At 47.0% G+C, this 22,770-nt stretch overlaps 1 protein-coding gene across 9 annotated transcripts in view; it reads right to left on the reverse strand.

The window, feature by feature from the left end:
• Nucleotides 1-22,770, reverse strand: part of LOC119379352 (disco-interacting protein 2) — a 226,312-nt gene that overhangs the window by 94,393 nt on the left and 109,149 nt on the right. For 7 of the 9 annotated variants that reach the window (XM_049411949.1, XM_049411948.1, XM_049411943.1 and 4 more), the window contains 2 exons: nucleotides 9,000-9,074; nucleotides 3,276-3,365 (listed from right to left, as the gene is read on the reverse strand). In XM_049411949.1, the coding sequence (XP_049267906.1) occupies nucleotides 3,276-3,365; nucleotides 9,000-9,074 (165 nt within the window). The remainder of the gene's footprint in view (nucleotides 1-3,275; nucleotides 3,366-8,999; nucleotides 9,075-22,770) is intronic. The other 2 variants (XM_049411950.1, XM_049411947.1) reach the window with 1 other exon arrangement.

Here is a 22,770-nt window from a genome sequence, read left to right on the forward strand (position 1 = left end):
CACGTGGATCTGAACCATTGTTCAGGGTATGCACTGCTGTAAGCTTCATGCATGACAGGCTCACAGGAGGAGGCTGAAAATTTTTTCAGATTAGGACTCCCCATCTGCAATAAGGAGCTTGTCTCTCACAGGAGTTCATGATATGCACATGTTCTGTGGCTTTGTGCAAACCTATAAAACTGTGCTCTGGAAAAATAAGCCTGTGTTGGTAGTTTGCCCCTTGTCTTCCTTTTGTCATCGCTACCCCTGCACAATACAGCACAACAATCACGAACCAACAGGCCTGAACGTTCACAGTCTTGAAATAAGAATAGAACATGCCACCTTTTGTGAGAAGAAAACAAAAATATTTTAAGCGCTATATACACAATGCACACACAAAAACAAAATGCAGTCAAAATAAGTTGCTTCTATCTTCTCGTTATAAGCACCTTGCAAGGACAAATTTTTCATTTCTAAGGAAAATCAGCAAATTGTGACAACAAGTAAAGCCTGAAGACATTTTTTTTATTAATTGCAATTGCTTATTCTTTTTTTAAACAATGTCAAGGCAGTGCATGTATAGTACAATGCCGTGCATATGGCTTCACCTTATCAGCTAAGTAAGTTGTTTAAAAGTTTCTTGGTAGTCTGTGAAAACTTAATGAAATACCACATGATGCCTAGTTGTAAATGAGGTTCACGATCACGGATGACTAGCATTAAAAACAGCACAGGAGCTTGCTGTGTCTTCAATAAGAGCTTGATGTTGTACTGAAAATTTTTTCTAGTAAAATTTGTTGCTATATGTTCTAATGGCGTTGCTTGCAAGTAAAGCTGCTAAATGTTTGTTCTCTGTAAAATAAGCTACCATTTCAGCAAGTCCTTCTAACAAATTTAGCAATACCATTGAAGTATAGATGTCTTAATTTCCTTTTTTCCCAGCTTTCTTTCATTTAATGCACCGCCTTGGATATCCAACAGTCAGTACAAACATAGAAGCCAAAGCTTTACCCAACCCATTTCATATATTAATTTGTGATAAGCATTAAAAGTATTACAGCATTAAAATTTAAGCCAGCTAAATAAAAACATGAGTGCCACTTGCAAGGTCCCTTTCACATTAAAAATATCTCTAGCAAGTTCAACAAATGGCATATAACCTAAATATTTCTAAATGGCGTCCACCTCGATTGGGCAAAAGGCTAGAGAGAAAACCCATATACTACATGTTCCTGTGTTTCTCTAGTTGCCTATTAACCTCCACAGTGACACTTACAGCATTGCTCGCTTAGTACAGGGTGTGTCACTCAAGGGCACTGGTGCTGGGTTCAGTCCTTGAACTAGGACTAATTTTTCTTTAATAGCAAAGCTCTGCTTGTAAGAGATGAACTTCCTCTCTATCACTGCGCTGCATTAAGGTGGGTACCAACTATTCCTCTTATGAATTGAACTTCCACTTCTCGAGTTCCTGAGAAATTTTTTTTTTGTGCATACTGAAAGTGTCATTGTGCTTTCTCACGAGGCTGTGCAAGATATGCTAAAAGTGGGCAAGCTCACCTACATTGCATTACTTTTCAGTGGGAAAAATAATACAGTGTAGGTGAGCCATGAAAAAAAAAAAAAAAAAGCTATGTGGCTGTGCTTGCTTTTGTTTTTGTCCGACTAAGCCGATCAATATTTAACGTATTTCACCATTATTTCTATGTTGAATGCACCTCACTTTTATTATCTTTCATATTCAGTTTTTTTAACGAATATGCTAATCTTGATTAGTCAATTAATTTGTAGGGTTTTATGTGTCAGAACTATGACACGATATGAGGCGCACCGTAGCAAGGGACTCCGGATTAGACTACCTGCAGTTCTTTAATGTACGCATAAACCTAAGTACACGAGTGTTCATGCATTATGCCCCCCATCAAAATGTGACCACTTTGGCAAGGAACTGAACTCGCAGGTAGCGGGTTAAGTATGTCACACCTTACCTGCTGAGCGATCACGGCAGGTGTGTTTAGAGTCAGTACCTACTACACTACCTGGATTTAATGTTTGCAGATCTTTCACATATAGCAACCAAAACACAAAGTTGTTTTAAAGGAGAAGAAAATTAAAATTATGATGGCTACAGTATTGCCTGAAAAGTGGCACAGACATGTTTACTGTTGCATTAATTTCACTCAAGTTTCACACTAAAATTATATATTTCAACGTTCACCATTTAATAAAATACTTGGCATTTCTGCTCGCCTGGTTGATCATTAAAAAAAAAAAAAAACTGATGTATGCACACCCTACCATAGAGAAGTTAGCCGCTACATTGATGAGGTCTGGTTTACAGCCTTTTGGTAACTAAACATCTGGGCAGACAAGATTAACAATGATGCTAAAGAGTTTTACTGAATGCAGGCCAAAATGTGTGACCTTACCTGGAGTTTAAAAAAATAAAGCAGAACAACAAATTAAACAGCAATGTTACCTGCCACAAACTGAGGTTAGACAGTAATCTTGGAAGGCCTCACTCAAGCAATAATCACCACAATCAGCCTGTACTGGTTACTTTAAATGAGTGAACATCTTTCAAAACTTACTTAAATTTAGATAATATCTTATAGCAATTGTATGCACTACATCAAGAAACATAACACTATACTAAGAAGAACCCCCAACAAAGGCTCCTCCAAGTAGATGCACCCTCATGAGGAAAGAAACAAAGTAAAGCAAATATTTTGTACCTTCGGAGCCACTCAATGAGGAAATGCAGAAAGCTCACCATAGAAAATTATATTGAAGCTTGCATTGTTGGCCTCAATATGCTAGACAAATGATTAAACAACTACGCAATGAGCGCACGTCCTCACAATATGCACAAATTGCCACTCAACATGCTAGAGCAGATTGAGGGGCAAGGCAGTGCATAAGGCATCTTTCATGTGGATACACTTTGCAGTAGGAAAAAAAAAGAAAGAAAGGTTTTTGTTTTTGCAGCAGCATCATGGGCAGGCACAGCCACAGCAAGGGCAAGGTGAAACCATAGGTGCTTGCAGGAGAGTGCCAGCATCTAGTTCCTCAGTCATGCAAGTATGAGTCAATTTTCATAAATGTAACACCTGATGAAAAGCCATGCAGAGTAACTGATGAGCAGTACTTGCACTCGAAAATTTTGTAAACTGAAATGCATATGTTGTGTCCTCAAACCATATTAATTGTCATTGCTTCTTTCTGCACTTTGTGGCCACAAAAATGGCCATAAAATATTCTTCTATTAAGAGGTGGATGATGGGGTGGGGACCTACCTGAATGATACCTGCTCTCATTACGTGTAAGCCTACGCTGAGCTCTTCTCTTGGCTCGAGTGGAAGGACTAGCAGAGCCTGTGGGCAGAGCTGAAAGGACAATGGCCACCAAGAGAGCCGCATTGAGAAACGCATTGCAGAAAAAAAAAAACTAGACACTATGCAATGCACGGCTCTCATGGCAGATGGGATGGCAGCAATGGCAAAACGCTAATCATGAAAGAGCCGCCCAAGGTGACCACTGGGTTGATACTGCCAGCCCTTCCCAAAAGTTCAGTGGGGCATCACACAAAATACTTTCCGCATGTGGCTCCTAACAGCACGTATGCTGCAAACACGGCAAAGTTTAGGTATTCTGGGGCCAATAAGATGGTTTGTGCAGAACCAAAAGGCCGTACATGGAAAGAGAGCAGGCATGGAGATGAGTGGTGGAATGCTGGATTGGTAAAGCATGGTCATGAAGCTGTGCACAAAGCACAAAGCTCAAGAAAGAAGCATCTGTAGTTCACAAGCAATGTGTCTTTCTCGAGCTAAATGCACCAACCAAGAATTATTTCATACAAGGGCATTTGATGCTCTGGTTGCAGTGATATAAGGAGGGCAGTGAGGGCTTGAGGAAGAAGTTGCTTCAATCATGACGTCTTTTCTACATAGCCAAATGACAGGGAGTGAATGGCATTAACAAGGTAAACCCCAAAAACCTGAGTTGAAAAAGAGAGAGAGGGAAAAAAAACCCTGCTGACTTGACTTCAACGTGCTCAAACAGCTTCTTTGTAAATCGACAGATGAAATGCAATGTTTTCTTAACTGTTCATATAAGAATAAAAATCCAGACAAAGCACAATACGCTGTAACCAGCTATTTCATGGTTGCTTAATTAAATCTGAAATATTTATGTTTTTACACACAACACACGTGATGTTCAAGAAGCAACGCACATCTTTGTACAGAGGCTTGTCTTGATTTTTAGGTTAAAGAAGTTATCTCTATCTGCTTTTTGGTCAGAGAGAAAAAAAATTATACTAGCTATTTGCAGGTAACACTGCACAAGCAAGCCCAGTCAACATTAACAATTGCAACTGAAAATTAAAAAGAATTATTTGATACTGACTTCATACCCAATTTGGCACATGCAAACCCACCTGAGTGGAAAAATTTCTTTTTTTTTTTGCTCTAACAGAAACAGTATGGAAACTAATTTAACTAAATGCCATGTTTTTGAGGTTTAACAAGAATGTCATTTAGGAGTGCTTATCATATGGTGAATTTCATTGGCAGATTTGGAGCACTTCCGGCAGCAGCTTTTCTGCTCCATTCGGAACAAGTTTGTTCCATTGGCGGATTGAGAGTGTTCCCTGTATGTTTCATTGGCAGATATGGAGCAGCTCTGGCGCCAGATCCACTCCACGGAGCAGCTCTCGCTACTCTGCGAAAAGCGGCGGATTCGACCGGAAGTCGCAAGCTCCCCGCGCGTGCGCAGAGCATGGCGTACCGCGTGTGCGATGAAATGCACTGTCCGACCGCACCCATTCTCTCCGCTCACGCCCGTGAAGGCGATAACTGCGCGAACCGCGAGGAATGCTGGGCGCTTGCGAAGTAGATGTGCGCTAGCGCCCCCTACCGTTTGCTCTGGCGAGGGCACCTGTGTTTCATTGGTAGATTTCCTTTGGATGCTCTCCACGGAGTGGAGTGCCCCGGCGTAGAATTCGTCAACCACTCCGAATCCACCAATGGAATTCACCAACAAACAGACCACTTAAAGGGCCCCCTCACCAGGTTTGATCATTGCGAACAAACAAGCGTGGCGTGCAGATTGCTCAGGGGCAATTAAGCCGGCAAAGTTACACCCTTCCTTCAGGGCAGCACACCCTTCCTTCAGAAGGAGCGGTGCTTTGAGAGAAATTCAAATGTGCGCACACACATGCCCTACATAACACTGCTTGGAATATCACTGACCATGCTGCAGTGCAGAGTGTGCAGTGCCACCACTGAACATGTGCCGCACAAGCAAAATAGAAAGAGAAGGAAAAGCTAGGCGGAGCTCATCACGGTACATTACATGCTCCCTTGGCTCAGGCGCAAGAAGGTATGCCACTTGCCAAGCAAAATAGGGACCGTTTCTGCTGACATTGGCTCTCTGCTACTGGCGGAATGGCAACAGGAGTTCAACTTTTTGTAACTCCTGCAATAATGAACCTATTTGAAAAAAATATTCTTCCAGCATCAACTTACAACTTACAGTGTATAATTAAAATTCGCAGTGAGGCCTGGTGAGGGACCACTCAACCTAGCAGCCTGAAAATTTTCTCACCCACTCTCCACGTACATGCACAAAACAATGTAAAACACAACATCATGTTCTTAATTTAGAACAAATGAAACACTTTGTAAAAGTAACATATTGTGAAGCTGTGAAATCTTCGTTGAATTAGGGTTTTTATTAATTTATTTACATTACAAAATCTAGAAAGTATAAATTTTTGTATTGAGTACATACTTTTTAGTTTATCCTCGTAGAGGGTTTCATTTGTCCGGTAAGTATGTTCTTGAAGCTATGCACGATAGGTAGCTTTTCATTTAGAAAAGAAAGAGGGGGAGAGGAGGGTATCCAAGTTTTCCTTAAGGGGCCCTGCAACACTTTTTCAGCATGGTCAGAAAACACTGCCGATCAGTAGTCGAGGCTCCCGAGAATACGCGAGCCAAACATTATAGCGCAGCACGCAGCCTGGGATTTACAATAAATTTTCAGACAGCTAAAAAGTGCTTCCGCTTCTCTCGACAAAAATTATGCTTACGGCGTCATTGCCATTGGTCACGCCATTGGCTGATTTGAACATGGCGCGCTCGGTAGTTACTGCGGCCACCGTGGGAGGCCGTCACTTGCCTGTGCACGTGATCACACTGAAAGTATGTCGCGTTTTCGAAGAAAAAAAAAAAGAAAAAGTACTCAAGGTCACGAGGCGCGCGCGTGACGTACTTTCTTCCCCCGTGACACCCTTCCCTGCTTAGCTTCCAGCACTTTCGTGGGAGAAGAGAGAAAGCAAGTACTGCATGTGACAAATCTTTGTAACTCCGCTCGTACTGGACGGATTCTAAAACTTTTTGCGGTGGACAATTCGTGAGGAAATAAGCTCCTTTAATGAAGCTGTTCTATGGCTACTTGGAAAAGTGTTGCAGGGCCCCTTTAAGTTTGACAAATTTATGTCCTCAGTATACCACCAAATCTTTGATGGATGTGCTCAATTATGCTTGTATTCCTTGAATTATCGAATGCAACATCTTTCAATGGCTGATGTCACTAAGTGTAACAGGATCAATAAGATTTGCTGTTGGCTGAGTTGGCAATAGCCAACAATCAGGCACTGTCCTTTTGCCCTCTTTTGTTTCCTTCATTGCGCTAAAATGCCTGACATGCAAGGTTACTGTTCCCTCTGAGGTGACTGCTGTACATCAACAGTCTGCTAAGCAGAATTCCTAAACGGAATCACAGAGTTCAAAAACACTTTCCTAATAAAGGGACAATCTTACTTACACCACTTTCCTCTCTACATGAAGTTCACTAGTAAACATTGGCCTCATTTTGTTACTAAAGGAATCCATGCTAAAAACCCATGGATCTTACAGAGTACACTTCTACTTGCAAAATGCAAATGCACCTACAGTGCTAGAAATTACATGATTTAATTCCTGGTGTAGCAGGAAATTCTTTTGGCTTTGAGATTTAAAGATACAAGAACACTGCAGCAAGTTTTTCAAGAGTTTTTAATTCAGCATACTGAGGAAATCAATTTGTGTGAATTAAAAGAAGTTAGAGTTGGTCTTCTTTCCTTTAATATGACTTACAAAAAGTGGCAGGCTACCCAGGACATGTAAACTCAAATACATTTTTGAAAAATGTGTTGCACTTACTGCACAAATGACACTTTGAATGACCTATATTTAGGGTTCTTGGGCTTTGTAATGTGTAATAATGGCATTATAATTGTTGTTTCACTAAATATGCAAAGCATGCAATTGAGCAAAAGCTATGTTGTGGCTCTTTCCAGAAAAGAAAAAAAAATTTACAACCATATGGCTATGAACACATGCGTACATGCACACACACAAGTTGAATGGCATACCAACCCCGCTGGTTGGCTGCCCTTCCTCCTAAAGTTAAGACAAACAAAAGGAAATTTTGTTGTTGGACTAGTGCCTGCCCTGTATATGCGTCCTCTCTTATGTCGGCGTCTTTATTTCTTGTGCTACCGAAATGAATGATGTGTTTCAATATTGCTTCCAGACTCAAATGATCTGCATTCATGCCAAGTGCCCAAACAACTTCTGTAGCCAAACTGCTTTACACGAGAAAAAATGATACCAATCTTCTTGCGAGTTTCTCCATTGATCTACACAAAGGGTACTACATTTCAGCATGGCCACTTAATAAAAACTACTTGGCACTTCCCCACTATTCTGGCCACTATCAGACTTGGTCTGTGCAGATGAGCTCAGAAGGAGAGGGGAGGTCACGTCTTCTCCGACTAGCTCAAATGAGAGAACATAACAGAGTTCAAGCGTGCAGACCAGAGTTTTTTCTAGAGAGTGCCAGCAACATTTACAATATCTAGAAACCATAGGCATGCACACACAGGGGACCTGTGTGTCAGACCTGTCCCGTCATTGTTTAAAGCGCAGGGTTACAGCGGGCGATGCAGGTTTTTGACAATAATGGCGGCCAAGGACCACTGATGTTGCATACCAAAAACTGTTTACCGTCCACCCCCCTCCCCCCATGACCAAAAGCAGACCCGTTGCAAGAAGCATGTCATCGCTTTTTTTTAAAATTATTTTTGCATCCACTCCAAAGCTTGTGTTCGACGGTGGGGACAGCTGCGGTGAAACTCTGCCCCTGCCTCCCCCTCCACATAATGGAGGATTCTGCGCAAGCCTATGCCAGCAATGCTGAGACCCAGCCTGTCTGAGGTTGTGGTGCAAGAGGCATTTTAAATGCAGGCGCAAAAAAAAAAGAGTTACAAGATGGCAGGAAAACTGGGGAAAAGCTGACTCACTGTGAAAATATTTTGAGGCCTATACTGCATGCAATTTTCTGTCACGAATGGTACATTTGGTATATTCGGCCAGTTGTTTCCGAGCGCTCCAGAGCGTTCTGGCGAAGCACGTCACATTCGGCTTGTCGAAATCGAGCGCTCTGCACACACTGGCGGGCAAGTTCTTCCAGAGCTCCACGCTCTAGCTCAGTGCACTCTGAGCCACTCTAAACTCCAACCATGGGGCGTGACGTGATTCACGTGGCTACTGCAGCTTTTGTTTAGTTGAGACATCGGCCGCGGCTGCATGCGTGGCCTTGTTTGCTTGCAACAGAAGAGGCAGTGACATCCCAATGCTTTGGTGAGCGGCTGCACGTTTGGTTTGGACATGCTTTCTCAGGCTCGGATCATGAGTGGGCTCCGCATGGTTGCAATCAGAGTTAGAGCACGGTAGCACCCAGCCGAATGCACCATAAGTTTGCTGCGATACTTCAAGAGATGTGCATTTGTAACATTATGGTTTACTGTTAACCGCTCTCGATTACTTGGTCCATTATCTATCAGCAAAAACTACACCAACTCCCAGCAAAAGCACCACTCAGACATTGTGGGAAGCAGCTAGTGCAACACTGACCAAAGTCCAACATTTGCTGCATCGCAGGTACCGCAACTGAACAGCACAACTGATTCTCACCTGTAGGATGTGATGGGAGATATGGAGCTAAAAGCCGGGCACGCTTCTTCTCATAGCCCTTCTGTGTTATGTCACCTGCACAGAACAAAGGTATCAATGTGGCGGATAAGTAAAAATTTTTTTGAACTGCATTTACAACATACTGTGCGTATATCTGAATTACGTCCAACCATTGCATTACATGTGCTCCTGTATTTCAGTGGAGCGATACAGATACGCCTTCTGTACCTTTTAATACATGCGAATCAATTCTGATTTCAATAGCACAAATCTATTTGGCTGCAGCAGGCACACATTCACAGCACTCGAATGCATTGGCTGGCTTCTTATGTTCCTCCATTAGAATCGATGCCAAGGTATGAAGTGATCATGCATGTTACTGATTCCACTACTGATAAAGTACAGTCACAACTTTGCCCACAACACAGCTGGGGTGCTGTTCTGGACACAACACTATGTGCATATGGCGGCGGCACGACAGCCATCATCCGCCATGTTCGCTCTCTGGTCGGCTGTCAAGAGGTCACATGTTTTGAAATTTGTGGCGCGAAACTTCGCGAAACGGGAATTCACCAAAAAATATGTCAGGAATGCGTAGAACACCCAGCATGGTCACAGCGTAAGCTGGAGGGGCAGCCTCCTAAGAAAAGGAGCACTGACACAAAAATTCGGACACAATCTCACTGTTACATCGCACTGCTGGGAGCACATAGGTGTAATTTGTGCAATATCAGCCACAAATTCAGCCCAAAATGTATTTAATCGAGTTTTGAAGTTCAAGTAAGCGCCAAATCGGAAGGTGAAGCACATAAAGATGTCATCACGCGAGTCCGTTTTGTAAACAATGTGGAGTACTCACGTATTGAAACGCGACATCGTTGTTGTTGTTTTACCCTAGTATAACGACTGCTATGAGCAATCGCTCGTGACAATCGCGTCATCACGAACTGGAAATCTGGCCGCCAAAGGTAATGTTGGCTCTGATGCAAGTGTTTGTGTCAGAATTACACCGATATGATGTGAACTGTAGCTGCTAGAAACCAGGGGCGTAGCCAGAGGGGGGTTCAAACCCCCCCCCCCCCCCGAAATTTTTCAGTTTTGCTTGCGTATATATACATGCGCACGTACAAACGCAAGCACGAGCATACATAAGGTATGGTTGAATGTTAAAGGGGCCCTGCAACACTCTTTAAGCATGAGCAGAAAACGCTGTTGCTCGCTAGTCAAGGCTCCTGAGATCATGTGAGCCAAACATAACAGCGCAGCACGTGGCCTGGAATTTGCAATGAATTGTCAATCAGCTAGAAATTGATCCCTCTTCTCTCGACAAATGATATGCCATAAACCCAAATGACCGCGCCACAAGCACAAAATCCACGGCCATTGGCTGATTTGGGCATCGTGAGGTGCATAGTTACCGCGCGCGCCTCAGGATGGCGCGAGGCGCCCGCGCGCTCGCTCGCGATCTCATTGAAAGTAAGTCGCGCATTCGAAGAAAAAAAAAAGGAAAGTGCTCAAGGTCATGACGCACGCGTGATGTAACTTCTCTCCCCCATGCCGACCCTCCCTGCTTAGCTCCCAGCGCGCTCGTCGGGACGAGAGGAGAAGGCGCTTGCAGCTAGGGTTGTGCCAACTCTTATATTAAGGGAGCCGGGGGAGGGGGGGGGGGACACTAACATAGGGATCCATCTTAACACAGCGCACACACGAGCGCTTCCTCATTTCCTTATTCTTCTGTGTTTGTGTGTGCGCTGTGTTAAGATGAAGATTTACCAACTGGCCCAAATATCCACCTTACTCAATTATAGGGATCCAGCTAAATCAGCTTCCTTTATTGCGGTATCTTCCAGACAAATCCATTGTTTCTTGATTGTTGCGGCCTTCAGAAGTAATAATTCAGCGGGCTATGAAGTCAGTGAAGTGTATTCAGCGCTGTGTGCGTTATCGTCGTCAGTCCTTGTCTGTTGCGCTATTCTTACACTAAGCTGGCTACGTGCTGCTCGCAACTGTTCCTCTTGCTGGAGAATGTACTCGTTAAAGTTGTCGCACTTCACGCGGAAGTTGAGCTAAAGTGGCTAAAGCTTCCCGCTGCCACCGCTAGCCACCGCAACTTCGTGCGTGTGATTCACGCGAACTTCGTGTTCCGTAGCGCGACGCGCGTTGTTGGGCGTGCATTGGATCACAAAAATTTGTAACTGGACGGCCCGGAACCAATCCGGGACATATAGCTGTCCCGACAGGGACGGCGTGGGACTCGGGATACTGTATGAAAAGTCGGGACAGTCCCGCAAAATCCAGGACGGTTGGTAACGCTACTTAGAGCGTGCTACAAATCCCTTAACTCCACTCGTACTTGACGGATTCTAAACAAATTTGCGGCAGTCGATTCGTGAGGCAACAATCTCCTTCAATGAAGCCGTTAGAATATTACTTGGAAAAGTGTTGCAGTGCCCCTTTAATGAGTGCAAAAAAACTAAGACCACTGCAACCTTTGTTGCGACAGTGGCTGATCGCCTGGGGATCAAATGCTACAACGATGCAGGAGCAGGCCTGCTTCCGCTTTCATTGGATGCCACCCAGCGGGACAAAAAAAAAAAAAAAAGCACCGGCCTTTATGCGGTCCGATTATCGCGTTTTAACTGCTCAGCACCAATACTATTAAAGGGGTCATGAAGTACCCCTTGGGCTTGTTGAAAAAACACATCCTGCGGAAAGCTGACACGGCTATGAACTGCTCTGCCAAATATTACAGTTGTGCGCGCCGCGTAAAGGCCACAAGCGGAGCGCGAAGTTGCCATTTCCTCAGGCGCCCTCTTTTCAAACAGAGGCCGGTTCTCACTCTCGTCGGTGGGCGAGGCGTCTGCACGTTGACGTCGCGGATCTGCCAGTTTACGTCGCAAGAGACATAGCATGCTTATTGGCCGATAGCTGACGTAAATCGAGAGCGGCGTTCGGATCAGATGCGCTTCTTGCCGCGGGGTGCCGCCACTTGCCGGCACCGCACTACGGTAGCCGCACTCGCGCACGCGAATCACAGCGGGAGAGCAATCGCGTTTCATGAAGCGCGCTGACGTAACTTCTCTCCCCCGTGTCATCCCTGCCTGTGTAACTTCCAGTGCACTTGTCGGCACGAGAAAAGAGAGAAAGCGCTGGGAGCGTGCGCCAAACCCCCATAACTCCGCTGATTCTTGACGGAATCGAGAAATTTTTGCAGCAATCGATTCGGGAGGCAGTAAACTCCGATACTGAGGTCATTAGATCATTACTTGGAAAAGTGGTTCATGACCCCTTTAAAGGGACCCTCACCAGGCCACATAGCAAATTTTAGTTAGATGCTGGAAGTTGTGGTGTGCCGAATGAAGAGCAGTATGCCGCAAGAATTTTTCAAATCAGTTCATTACGAGCTGAGAGAAACAATAATTTGTAGCGGCGCCAAACCATGATGCGAGGAGGCGAGTTTCAAACCCTTGCCACTCGCCCCGTGTAGCCTTCGCAAGCCAAATCTCTTCCCTGGCCTCTTCACTTGACACATACGCACAAACACGTCATGCGCATGCATGGTCACGTGCGCATGACGTGCCCGAGCCAGCCCGAGCACGCGAGCGGCGTTGCACGGCCGCTACCTTTTTTTTTTCTTTATGTAGCGGCCGTGGGCGTTGTGACGGCGTTCTCTGTGGTGTACTGTCTGTTTCTGCAGGATGGGCATGAAAGTTGCGACATTGTACGGGCACGAAAGTGGCGGTATGACAAGCCAGTGCCGCATTAACGTTTACTTGGACGCGGTAGAATAAATGAGCATAATGAATGCTCGAACGCGCCAGAACATTACTTTCGTTTCCAGGGCTGGCGTCTGCTCAATGCGCTAACCGCGGGGACACGAACGCATGGAAAACGGAAGCACATTAGCCCCGCATCTTGCTGCAATTCACGAAAAAAAAAAATGAAAAAGACGCACACATCCCCCTTGTGTGTCTCATTATTTCTCTCAAGTTTTATTATTCTATTCAAGCAACAAATTACACAAACTACACATGTGTCAAATAATTATCGCAGCGTCAGTAGCTACAGTTGGCGACGTCAGAGCGCAGTCGTCTACGTAGAGGAGCGACGTCACAGCACTACCATCTACGTAGGGCCATTTTCTCATGTACGTCATCCCCTCATTCTCTGGGCGCGCGCCCGCGAGAGGAAGGGAAAGCAGCGTTCACCTTGAAATTTGAGCAATTTCCGCGGCGCGTAGCGTTGCAAATTTTGGCAGACGTGATAGTGAACGCCCAATGTATGCATTGCGCTCGTTAGCTCAAAATTGTCAAACTTGGTGAGGGGCCCATTAAAGGGACACTAAAGAGCAAAACGATTTTTCTCGCATTAGCAAAGTAGTCTTCCACGATACCAAAAACACCACGCTTGCTGCGAGAAGACGCTTAATAAGCGAGAAAACGCGCAAAAAGAAAATACAGGTGGCGACGCCACCTTGGAATTCCCGCACCATTTGCCGTGACGTCACATATTTTTGACGGCGCCTGCTTGGGCCTACGTAGTTCCTAATCGGTTAAATCGAAGTACATTATCCTCTGAGGGGGCCAGAGACTTGACCTAACTAGTTTGTGGAAATTTAGTCGAGCCAGTGGCGCCAAAATACGTTAAATGCTCTTTGAAACCTTTTACCTCACGAATTACAAAGTTCGGCACGAAATTTAAAAATGAAACTTTGAACTTGGTTTTCTCCTCTAATAATAAACCTATGGTGGTGAAATAAACTACACAAGAGTTCTCCGAGCACACTTTATCAATCTAAACCAATTCATTGTTTCTCTTTAGTGTCCCTTTAACCACATTAACGATTTTACCTTCATGCTATAGCCAGCTCTTTGAAACGCTTTTGGCTGCGCCTCATATCAACAGGATAGTGAATGGATAGTTTAACAAAACTTGACATTCGGCGAGATGGCGTCTGTCCTGCTCTGTCGAACTTTGCGCTTTAGTGTTCCGAAAAAGAATGTGAGCGCACGCTCAGCGCACCCGTTCGTCGTCCAAATTTGCTGCGCATCTCTTATCGCACTGTGGCGCGTTTCTGCGGGGTATTATGCAATAAACTTTAATGCTGAATACAGCTTCCACTTGCACTGCAATTGTGGTGGCTGATAGAAGCATTAAAGGGGTCGTGCCAACAAATTTGTGGCTTGCACGTTCTTTGCTGTAAGCGTTTCCTATTGGGAACCCAACCTCAAGTTTGCGGCGCGACGACAGCGCCGCGCTGCGGCTCTGGAGAGAGTGAAACTTTATTCAAGGGAAAGGGGAAAGGGGGATCTTGGAGCTTTTATGACTGGGGCCCTACGTCCTGGGCTCCACTGGCCTTAGCTGCCTGCCGGACGTGATCCAGGTGCGCTAGCTGCACTCCCGGGTCCGAGCTGGCGACTCTGGAGAGAAGCTCTGGCGCAACTGGGTGCAAGCGCAGCCGACTCAACCCGTTTGTCGGCAGCGGGAACACGCGCGCGCGCGCGCGCTGCACAGTCGGTGCGGGGAACCGGGGCGCCGTGCCGACAGCTTGGCACGCTGAACCGAGAGGCTTGCTGTGCGAAGCTGCATTTCCACGTTGGCAGAAGCGACCCCGCGAAAGCGCAACCGAGGTCCGAAGTATTGCGGTGTCGTGGCCTGTCACAACAGTGCAGAAAACACCAAAGCTACCAAGGCACGCGATTCACGTGGGAAACTGTATCGGTTCCCGGGCGTGTCGCACGAGAAATAAAGGCGGCAGGCGTGGATAGCTGACAGCGCTGTCTCGCCTTCTATTTTGGCTGTCTGAGTTCATCACTTTCGTTCGTTCCGACTACCTGAATCGGTACGTAACGCGGCGCATGCACGCAGCGACTACAGTAATGATTACTCGCTGTCTTCTCGCATTGTGAATGTCCAGTTACGGTTGTAGGTGAAACAACTTTGTGTTTTGATTCCCCGTGTTCGTGAGACCTACCCGTCGTTGCTGAACGTTCACATTCGCGTTATACCGTTAGCGTTGCGCGGTTGGTTGAATTCATCTGAGCTCGGCACATTGTCAGAAGTTCGGCGCCTGCAATTCACGCGTCGGGAAGGCTGTTTTATCACGCCGGAACGGACGTCTGTGCATTTTCAGCAAGCTTTGACATCGTTCTGCAGGTTTGCTTTGTTTTTGTCACTTTATTAGGGCGATATATATTTTAAGCCGCTAAATATAACTGGCACTTAATACATGCTTTGCAACTGCAACCTTGAAGTAACCACCTTCTAGCCGCGTTCGCTCAGCAAGTTTTATACCAATGTAAAGTCGATAGCCTCATAAAAAGGTGGAGCATGACGAGGAGCCGAAAAAACGAGGCGAGCAGTTCATCTTGCTTCACAGTGGTTAAAGCTCAGCTAGCTGCCTCGCGTCTTAATCGGCGGGTGATTTTCCAGCGGCACGGAGGACTTGACTAACCTTCCCAGGAAACAGTGCCATGGCCGTATAATTTCTTTTTTTTTTTTCGCACGCCGCAAACGTTTGTTCACGAAAGTACACGGCTGCTACTCAGCTACTGTAAGCATGCCATATCAAAACAACAATCATATGATTCGTAGTCCACGCCGCAGAACATCGATAGCGTGTACGGCTTCATTTCGGAGTGCATGTGGATCATTATTCATCTTTAACATGACAGAATGAGACTTACCTCGAGGTATACGTCCTACACGGTGTTATCGCGACTTGGGAAATGCATTTCGCTTTGAGTCGGGCGTCGTTGTCGTCGATCGTCTGCTCTTCACCATTAACGTGATTGACAAGCCTTTCTCATTTTATCAAGTTCGCTTTACGGAAGTGCCAGTCAAGCTTGAACATCCTTTTGAAGCCGCACTGCAAGCGGTACATTGCGAGGCGCCGCAAGTGCACCGCGAGAGCTCTGCACGTGCACGGAAGCGAGCGGCAGCGCGTTGGAGAGAAGGGAAAATGCGCGTTGCTTGCACCCAGTTTGTATTTTTATGCCAGAAATGGCGCTGCCTGTCAAGAGCAGCATAGAGCAGCATAACATAGATTTAATCAATGTAGATAAGGTATTAGGCCAACATGAAACAAGGAAGCTTTTTTTTTTTTTTCTTCGAGCCTGGTGGCAGACATGTCACCGCCCCGTTTTAAAGGGGACGCTCATAGTAGGGTGCCTTGATGCGCGTTTTGTTGCGCGTTTTGTCCAGGGTGAGGACATCTGCGGCGTCTACTGCGGCGCGGCTGCCATATTTTAGCCCACGGCTTCTTACCGGCGTCTCACCCCTCTACGGCAGCTGCGCTGAGAGGCACGAGACGCGGGGCAAAAAATGGCGTCGTGGCGGCATCAGCCCCTTCAAAGAATGGCAACACCCTAAGGGGGGCGCACACATCGAGGCACACTAGCTCATAGCATCCAGCAGCGCCACTAAGCGATGCTTGGGAAGCCTATAGCTTCAGGAAGTATGATACACGCACCAAGATTCATGTATTCTCGCTAAATAATTTAATATCGCCTTTTTATGTGGACAACTTTCTGTTTCTGGGCGCCAAGGTTGGGCCATGGAGGAAGGAATTCCTCCATGGGTTGGGCAGTGACGTAGCAGTGTAGGGGGCTTGGTCACGTGACCACACAAGGCTGTGACGAACTTAGTCAGGAAGCGATCGAAATTCAGCGCGTGATGCAGCAACCGATGCTTCGCCGGTACGTACGTTGCGGAGGACCGGAGGTCATTCACATCACTACAGCTATAGGCACTATAGGCACCGTGCATACGTTAGGCGCCGCCACAGTCGCGCGCGGCCTCCAGCGCCACAGCGGCCACGGCAGCAAACTTGACGGGATATGGGAGCAGACGACGCAAGCGGCAGCAAGCCTCTGCGCGGTGTTCTGCTGCTTCGCTCGACGCGTTTTCGTTTCCGTTCGCTTTCAAAAGACGTTAAATTGTTAGCAGCTGCCACAGACCCTTGATGTTAGAGGGTATGCTTCTTTTCGCCAGACCTCGTGCACCCTCAGGGGAACGCGGCAGCATAAAATGCATGAGCAAGGGAAGACGACAGGGAGGCTACGGGCTCGTTGAGTGAAACTGCGCGCCGCTTCGTTCACTAAACGATCACAGCTTGTCACCCTCAGGCTAACGTGGCAGCAGACTTGGCGGCTGCTTGAAAGAGGCTACAACACCGGCGACTGCATTGCGTTCACTGCGCCGGATTCAACCAGTGCAGCCGAGCGGTCGTCACAGCGGCTGTTAGCTAGCCATGGCACTGCAAAGCGTGTCAATTATTATTACATTTCAGAGAGCTACGTGCTATAGATGGTTTCTTCCGAGGAGCTAATCTAAATAAGGGCAGAGAGCTTCTCGATCGAAGCGAGGCTGTCGAGGCATGTTCACGGCTTCATGGAAGAGACGTTGCACGGCGGATCGTCAGTCACGGGGAAGTGCGCACCACAGATGCGAATGAACGCGCCGGGAAGATCCGTGAAAATCGAGGTATGTCGTTTAAGCTTGCTTTTTCTTAGTTACAGGTCATGTAATGTTTTCTTATCACTTAAAGCAGGGATATCCGTGCGGCCAACTGGCAGTGCCGTGCCGGAGTCGCAGGAAAGCATAAAACCGCCGCGGCAGTTCCATTGTGTCTGAACGAAATTACTTGCGCATCGAAGACAAGCAAACCGCGATAATGGGGCTTTCCTTTAATTAAAAACGTCTACCCGAAACACTCACCTGTGGCAATCACAAAAAAAGAGAAAAAAGTGAGCGAGTTTTTTTTTGTTCTCTCTTTTTGTCAGCTTCATTACAAATAATCTGGAGGAACTTCTGCCTCTACAGTTAGGGCAAAGAGCATCGACGGCGAGCACGTGCTGAGGTTTTTCGGCGGCACTGAGTGCACATTGTCTGACGTGCTCCGGGCAGAGGCCAGCGACGCGGCATCGCAGTCCCATCTCATGCTCCTTCCTGCCTCTACTCAAACGCTGAGCTTGTTTGTTTTGAAACGGATTATTTGCTCATTTGTATGTAGGCTCCCAGGCAAGCAGCTGAGTATATACAAGCAGTATGTCGAAGTGCCACATCAGGATGTGGCCGAACTGTCACCACGCATGTTATTAAACAGAAATGCTTCGGCAAATGAACGTTTCTGCATAATTACTGCGACAAAGGTGTGAAGTAATACCTCTTGACACTTCGTCTTGGCAATGAGTCTGCTCTGCGATGTACATTTAGTGCACTTATTTAGGTCGGCACATTTTTTTTTTTCTTTTTTGCATCTCAAGGCGCACAGGGTAATTGACATGCTAGGCAAACGTGCAGATTGCGTATGGTCTCTGATAGGAAACCAGTAAAATCGCGTACCTGGAGAATTTCTGTGGGTGTTACTGCACCCAACAACGCAGCAATTATTCTTAGAGTTTGGCATAACCGACACAAAACGAATAACCCGCGAGAAGGCCGCGCGCCGTCATCGCGGAACCGTTGAGCGAGCAGGGCGAGCGGGTGAGAGTATCCCGTCAAGTCTGCGCTTGTTGCCGCTAGGGGAGCCTTCATTGGCGGCGGAGTTACGTCTGCACGGAGCCTATACTAGGCACTATAGGTCCATTCGATTCACCCTGCACTATCTGAACTGGTTCATGGTGGTGACGTCAAAGTGCCGTCGTCGTGCAGGGAACGTTTCAGAAAGTGCAGCAGCAACGAGATGCCGAAACGAATACGAGAGTGCAGATGTCGTGCAAGCCCTCTGCTACGGTCGGCTGTCTCGCGAATTGTGGAGGTTGTGATTCGTAAAAGTGGCCGCCGCTTACGCTGCCTGGCATTTCAAACTACCGGAAAACATTCACTGAAGTATTCCTTGGGCGCCGTTAAAATAGCCACGAATGCAGTCGGCTGCGTCGTCTGCTGCGGTTACAGCCATCTTGTGCTGCACGGACTCGGCACTACCTCACGAGTAAGTGCAGGGAATTCGTGAACTGGTCTTGCACGACGGCTGCACTTTTTCGAAACGAATACCGCGGTGCCGACGCCGCCATGTTGAACTCGTGAAACGAATGCGAAGTGCAGGTGAAACGAATGGACCTTATACTGCAGCAGATCTGGTGTGACGTCACTACAACTTTCGTCGCCCCTCCTATACGTCAGTGTTGGCGCGCTAGCGATGGGTCTCGATCGGGAGAATGGGCATTTGGGTACACTTTGGAAATTAATTAAAATATATTCTAAACGTTTGCTGTGTCCGACACTTCGTGTGGAGTGTCCTTGCATACAGAGTAAACTCAACCCAGGCTTGTTATAGCCTCGAAATTTGAGCCTCTCTCGTCTGAATGCAGCAAACGCAGCAACGCGCTGCAGCAAACGATGTGCCGTGTTATGACTAACAGGCCCCCAGCAACACATTGCAGCAAAAAAACGCGAGGCCAAAATTTTTGTCAGTACCCCTTTAACACCCCCACGAGGTCATGCACAAAAGGAACAGAAACAACTATCATGCTCCGCTCGTGAGACGCAGACGACCAGCGAACTCCATGCCACGGACATGCCGTCTCGGGCGAACGCGCACCAGGAGTGTCATCCACACCGGAAGCGTGCAACATTTTAATAGTTCCGTGAACCGCAACAACCATATTCCTTTCCCGCGCAGCAGATCAGGCAGCAGCGCGCAATTTCAGCGCGAAGCTGTGTATATGGACGAGACGGATCCCGGGATTTCTTCTTCGTTGACAGAAAGCCATTCCACGAATAGAATCGAAAAGTGCCCATTGCTATTGAAATGACGCATGCAGCATTAAATTATTCTGTTAAGTTTTTTTGTTTTAATGATCGGGGAACTACGACCTGGAACACAAATGTGCGCGTTTACCGGTATCTCTGTACTCAATGGCGCTCACCGTTGACTGTAACTATTCGTTTCAATAGGAAAAACATCTGATATAGATCAGGGGTCTCAAACACGCGGCCCGCCCGCGACCCGTGTATGACTGTCTTCGTTCCATTTTTAATTTTTTTTAATAAGTATGTCCATGAGCTACACAGGCATAGCTGGTCGCAAGCATTCTTTTCGTGAGGCAACCCATATGGTCACCACGTGTTGAAACAACCGCGGGACAGAAACGGCGTCCAGATTTTTAGTCATTCTGCAGATCGGTATCGATCTTTCTCGAATCCTCACTCCTCCAAATCCCCTTCGGAAATGACCCATATATGAGGTATGGGAAAGGCTTCCTTTCATTTCAAATGGCAACTTTAGCTGACACCTTGTTCAAGCCTCCCCCACGCCCGCTTTAACCTTCTTCACTGCCCCGGCCCCTGCGGGACTGCATTTAGTGAAGGCGGCCCGCTGGCTGAGCCGAGTTCCAGAACCCTGCGATAGATGACAGGGGCGTAGCGAAGGGGGGGGGGGTTGGGGGGTTCAAACCCCCCCCGAAATTTTTCAATTTTGCATGTGTATATATACACGCACACATACAAACGCACGCACGAACATACATAAAGCATGGTTGAACCCCCCCCCCCCCCCCCCCCGAAAAAAATATCTGGCTACGCCTCTGATAGATGATATATACGGCGAAGCGCGTATATATCGCGTTCGCCGTATGCGTTTCCCATGCGGCGAAGAAGCTGCCTGGTATGGGACTCCCGAAGAGAGGCTATGAAGAACGGCGTCGTGCTTAGGCTCGGCAGGACCCAGTGATTCGTGTCCAAGAGGCTCAGCACAAGCGCCAATGCAGAACTTCGTGAAGCCTGTAAACGCTGCCGAAAGACATCGCTCTATCGGATCGGGTATACAGCTTCGCTGGTCAACCACATTTGCGGCGTGGATTGGAACCCGTGTTTTTATTACTGTTATCCTCTTTGCGCACAAGTGTTCGTGCCTGGCATTGTGCATTAATGAACAGCCTGCCAAGCCACCTTCAGGTCAAGTAAAGAACTCTAAGGGCGTACAATGAAATGATCAACATCTTTCAAATTTAATCGCATGAAAGTGCGATTTCTCATGAGAGCTGCGTAATGTGTCAAGAGATTCAGCAATGTAAACAGCACAGGCGGCCGCACACATGCGCCAGTCGGGCTCCCAGTTCCGTTCTCGCTCGAAACCAAAGCGACCGAAAACAACCCCCGTTATTCGCAGAAAGCAGCCCACGTTGCGCCTGAAACAGGAAAAGGCGCACAACCGCAAGACGACGCCCCTCACCGCGGCAGCCGGGAAACACGTGCGTGCGGAAAACACGTCAGCTGCGTGTGTACATAAGCATGACAGGACGGGCTCTCTTTACGACCACGGTGTACGTGTGAACATGCGATTACAAGCATAGACGTGCGGTTTTTCTTTTAGGCGCGAAGCACCTTAGGGTCTCAGCGTGCATCGTCGTCTGCTGTCGTGACGGTTCATTTGCTTGAGCGCAAGAGAGGGCGCCACCGCCTCAGCGCTCGCCGTGTGGCGAGATAGAGTGAACGGCGCGCGTTGACTATGGAAACGCTCTTTCTGCGATGAACGCTGAACTAGAGAGGCTAGAAGCCTCTCTAGCTGAACTACCAGCTCGCAAGGAAGCGCCCTCTCCCGCGAGAGGCAACGCCGACGCAGGCGGCGCCTGCTAGCGAGTTTTTTTATTGAAAAAAAAAAAAACCGACTGCTCGCGCTGCACGACCGTTCTATGGTGGCTGAACAATAAAGGTTGAACAAGCGTGGTTGAACAATAAAGATTCGCAGCGCAGGGGTGAGACGGCTGAAATTGAACTGGAGCAGTTTTTGGAGCAGCAAAATTTCGATTTATGAGCAGATCATCCTTGATTTGGAGCAGTTAGCGACATTTAATGTGTCGTCCTAGGAGCTTGGAAAAACAAATTTGTAGCAGCTTGGGGGGACAAGTACGTATTTTAATTGGCTTAGAATGCACATAACACTGAAACAGCCTTTGGAGAAAGTTTTTTTTTTTTAACAGATTATCGCCAGGTATGAACTACACTACCTTTTTATATACCACGCGACCTATCCAGCCCATGTAACAAACATATGAAATATTTGAAAAAAGGTTCTGGAAATTAGGTTCACCTCAAACATTAAAAAAAACGAAAAAGCATCACACTTATCAAAAATTTAAAAAAAATGTGATCGCACAAGAATTGTAGTTACATAGCAGTAGGCCTTTGCTTAAGATCAGTGATATGATTTAGCAGATTACTGCTTCGTTTGCTTATTTAGCTTTTCAAGCTTCCCAAGAGCTTTCTATAGATCAGTGTTATTCTTTGTCAAGAGAACATCACAATAAGCGCCTTCAGCAATATGCTCGGCCACGCGGTTGGCATAGCGCCAAGTGTACTGCACGCTTTTAACAGACAACAAAAGCGTGCTGCAACGCCGTTTGCTGCCACCTCATGCGGGACCATCTTCAAGAGTGCGGCGCGGGTGCCAAGAAACCTCGCCGCACAGACCATCTCGTCAAACGCGCGCGTATGCAAGAGTAGCACCGTTGTAAGCGTACTGTACGCTTTTATTGGGGGAAGACACAAACGCGCATCGCATCAGTCCGCTGCCGCCTTCTTGTGCGAAACCGCTAGAGCAGGGGTTCTCAAACTTTCTCGCCTTGGAGAACCCCAACTGCTTTTCCAGACTGCCGCGGAACCCCTAACTTTTTCTTGAGCATGAAGACAATCGAAAGCAGAGGGGCGGGGGGTGGGGGGTGGGGGGGGAGGGGTGAAAACGCCTCTCGACGCGCGCAACCACAGTATTAACATGCACTGTCCCCCTTGGCCTGTTATCTTTTCTTTAATATCGAATTAAGGCCATCGC

This window comes from Rhipicephalus sanguineus, chromosome 1 (genome assembly GCF_013339695.2).
Source record: "Rhipicephalus sanguineus isolate Rsan-2018 chromosome 1, BIME_Rsan_1.4, whole genome shotgun sequence".
Taxonomy (NCBI): Eukaryota; Metazoa; Arthropoda; class Arachnida; order Ixodida; family Ixodidae; genus Rhipicephalus; species Rhipicephalus sanguineus.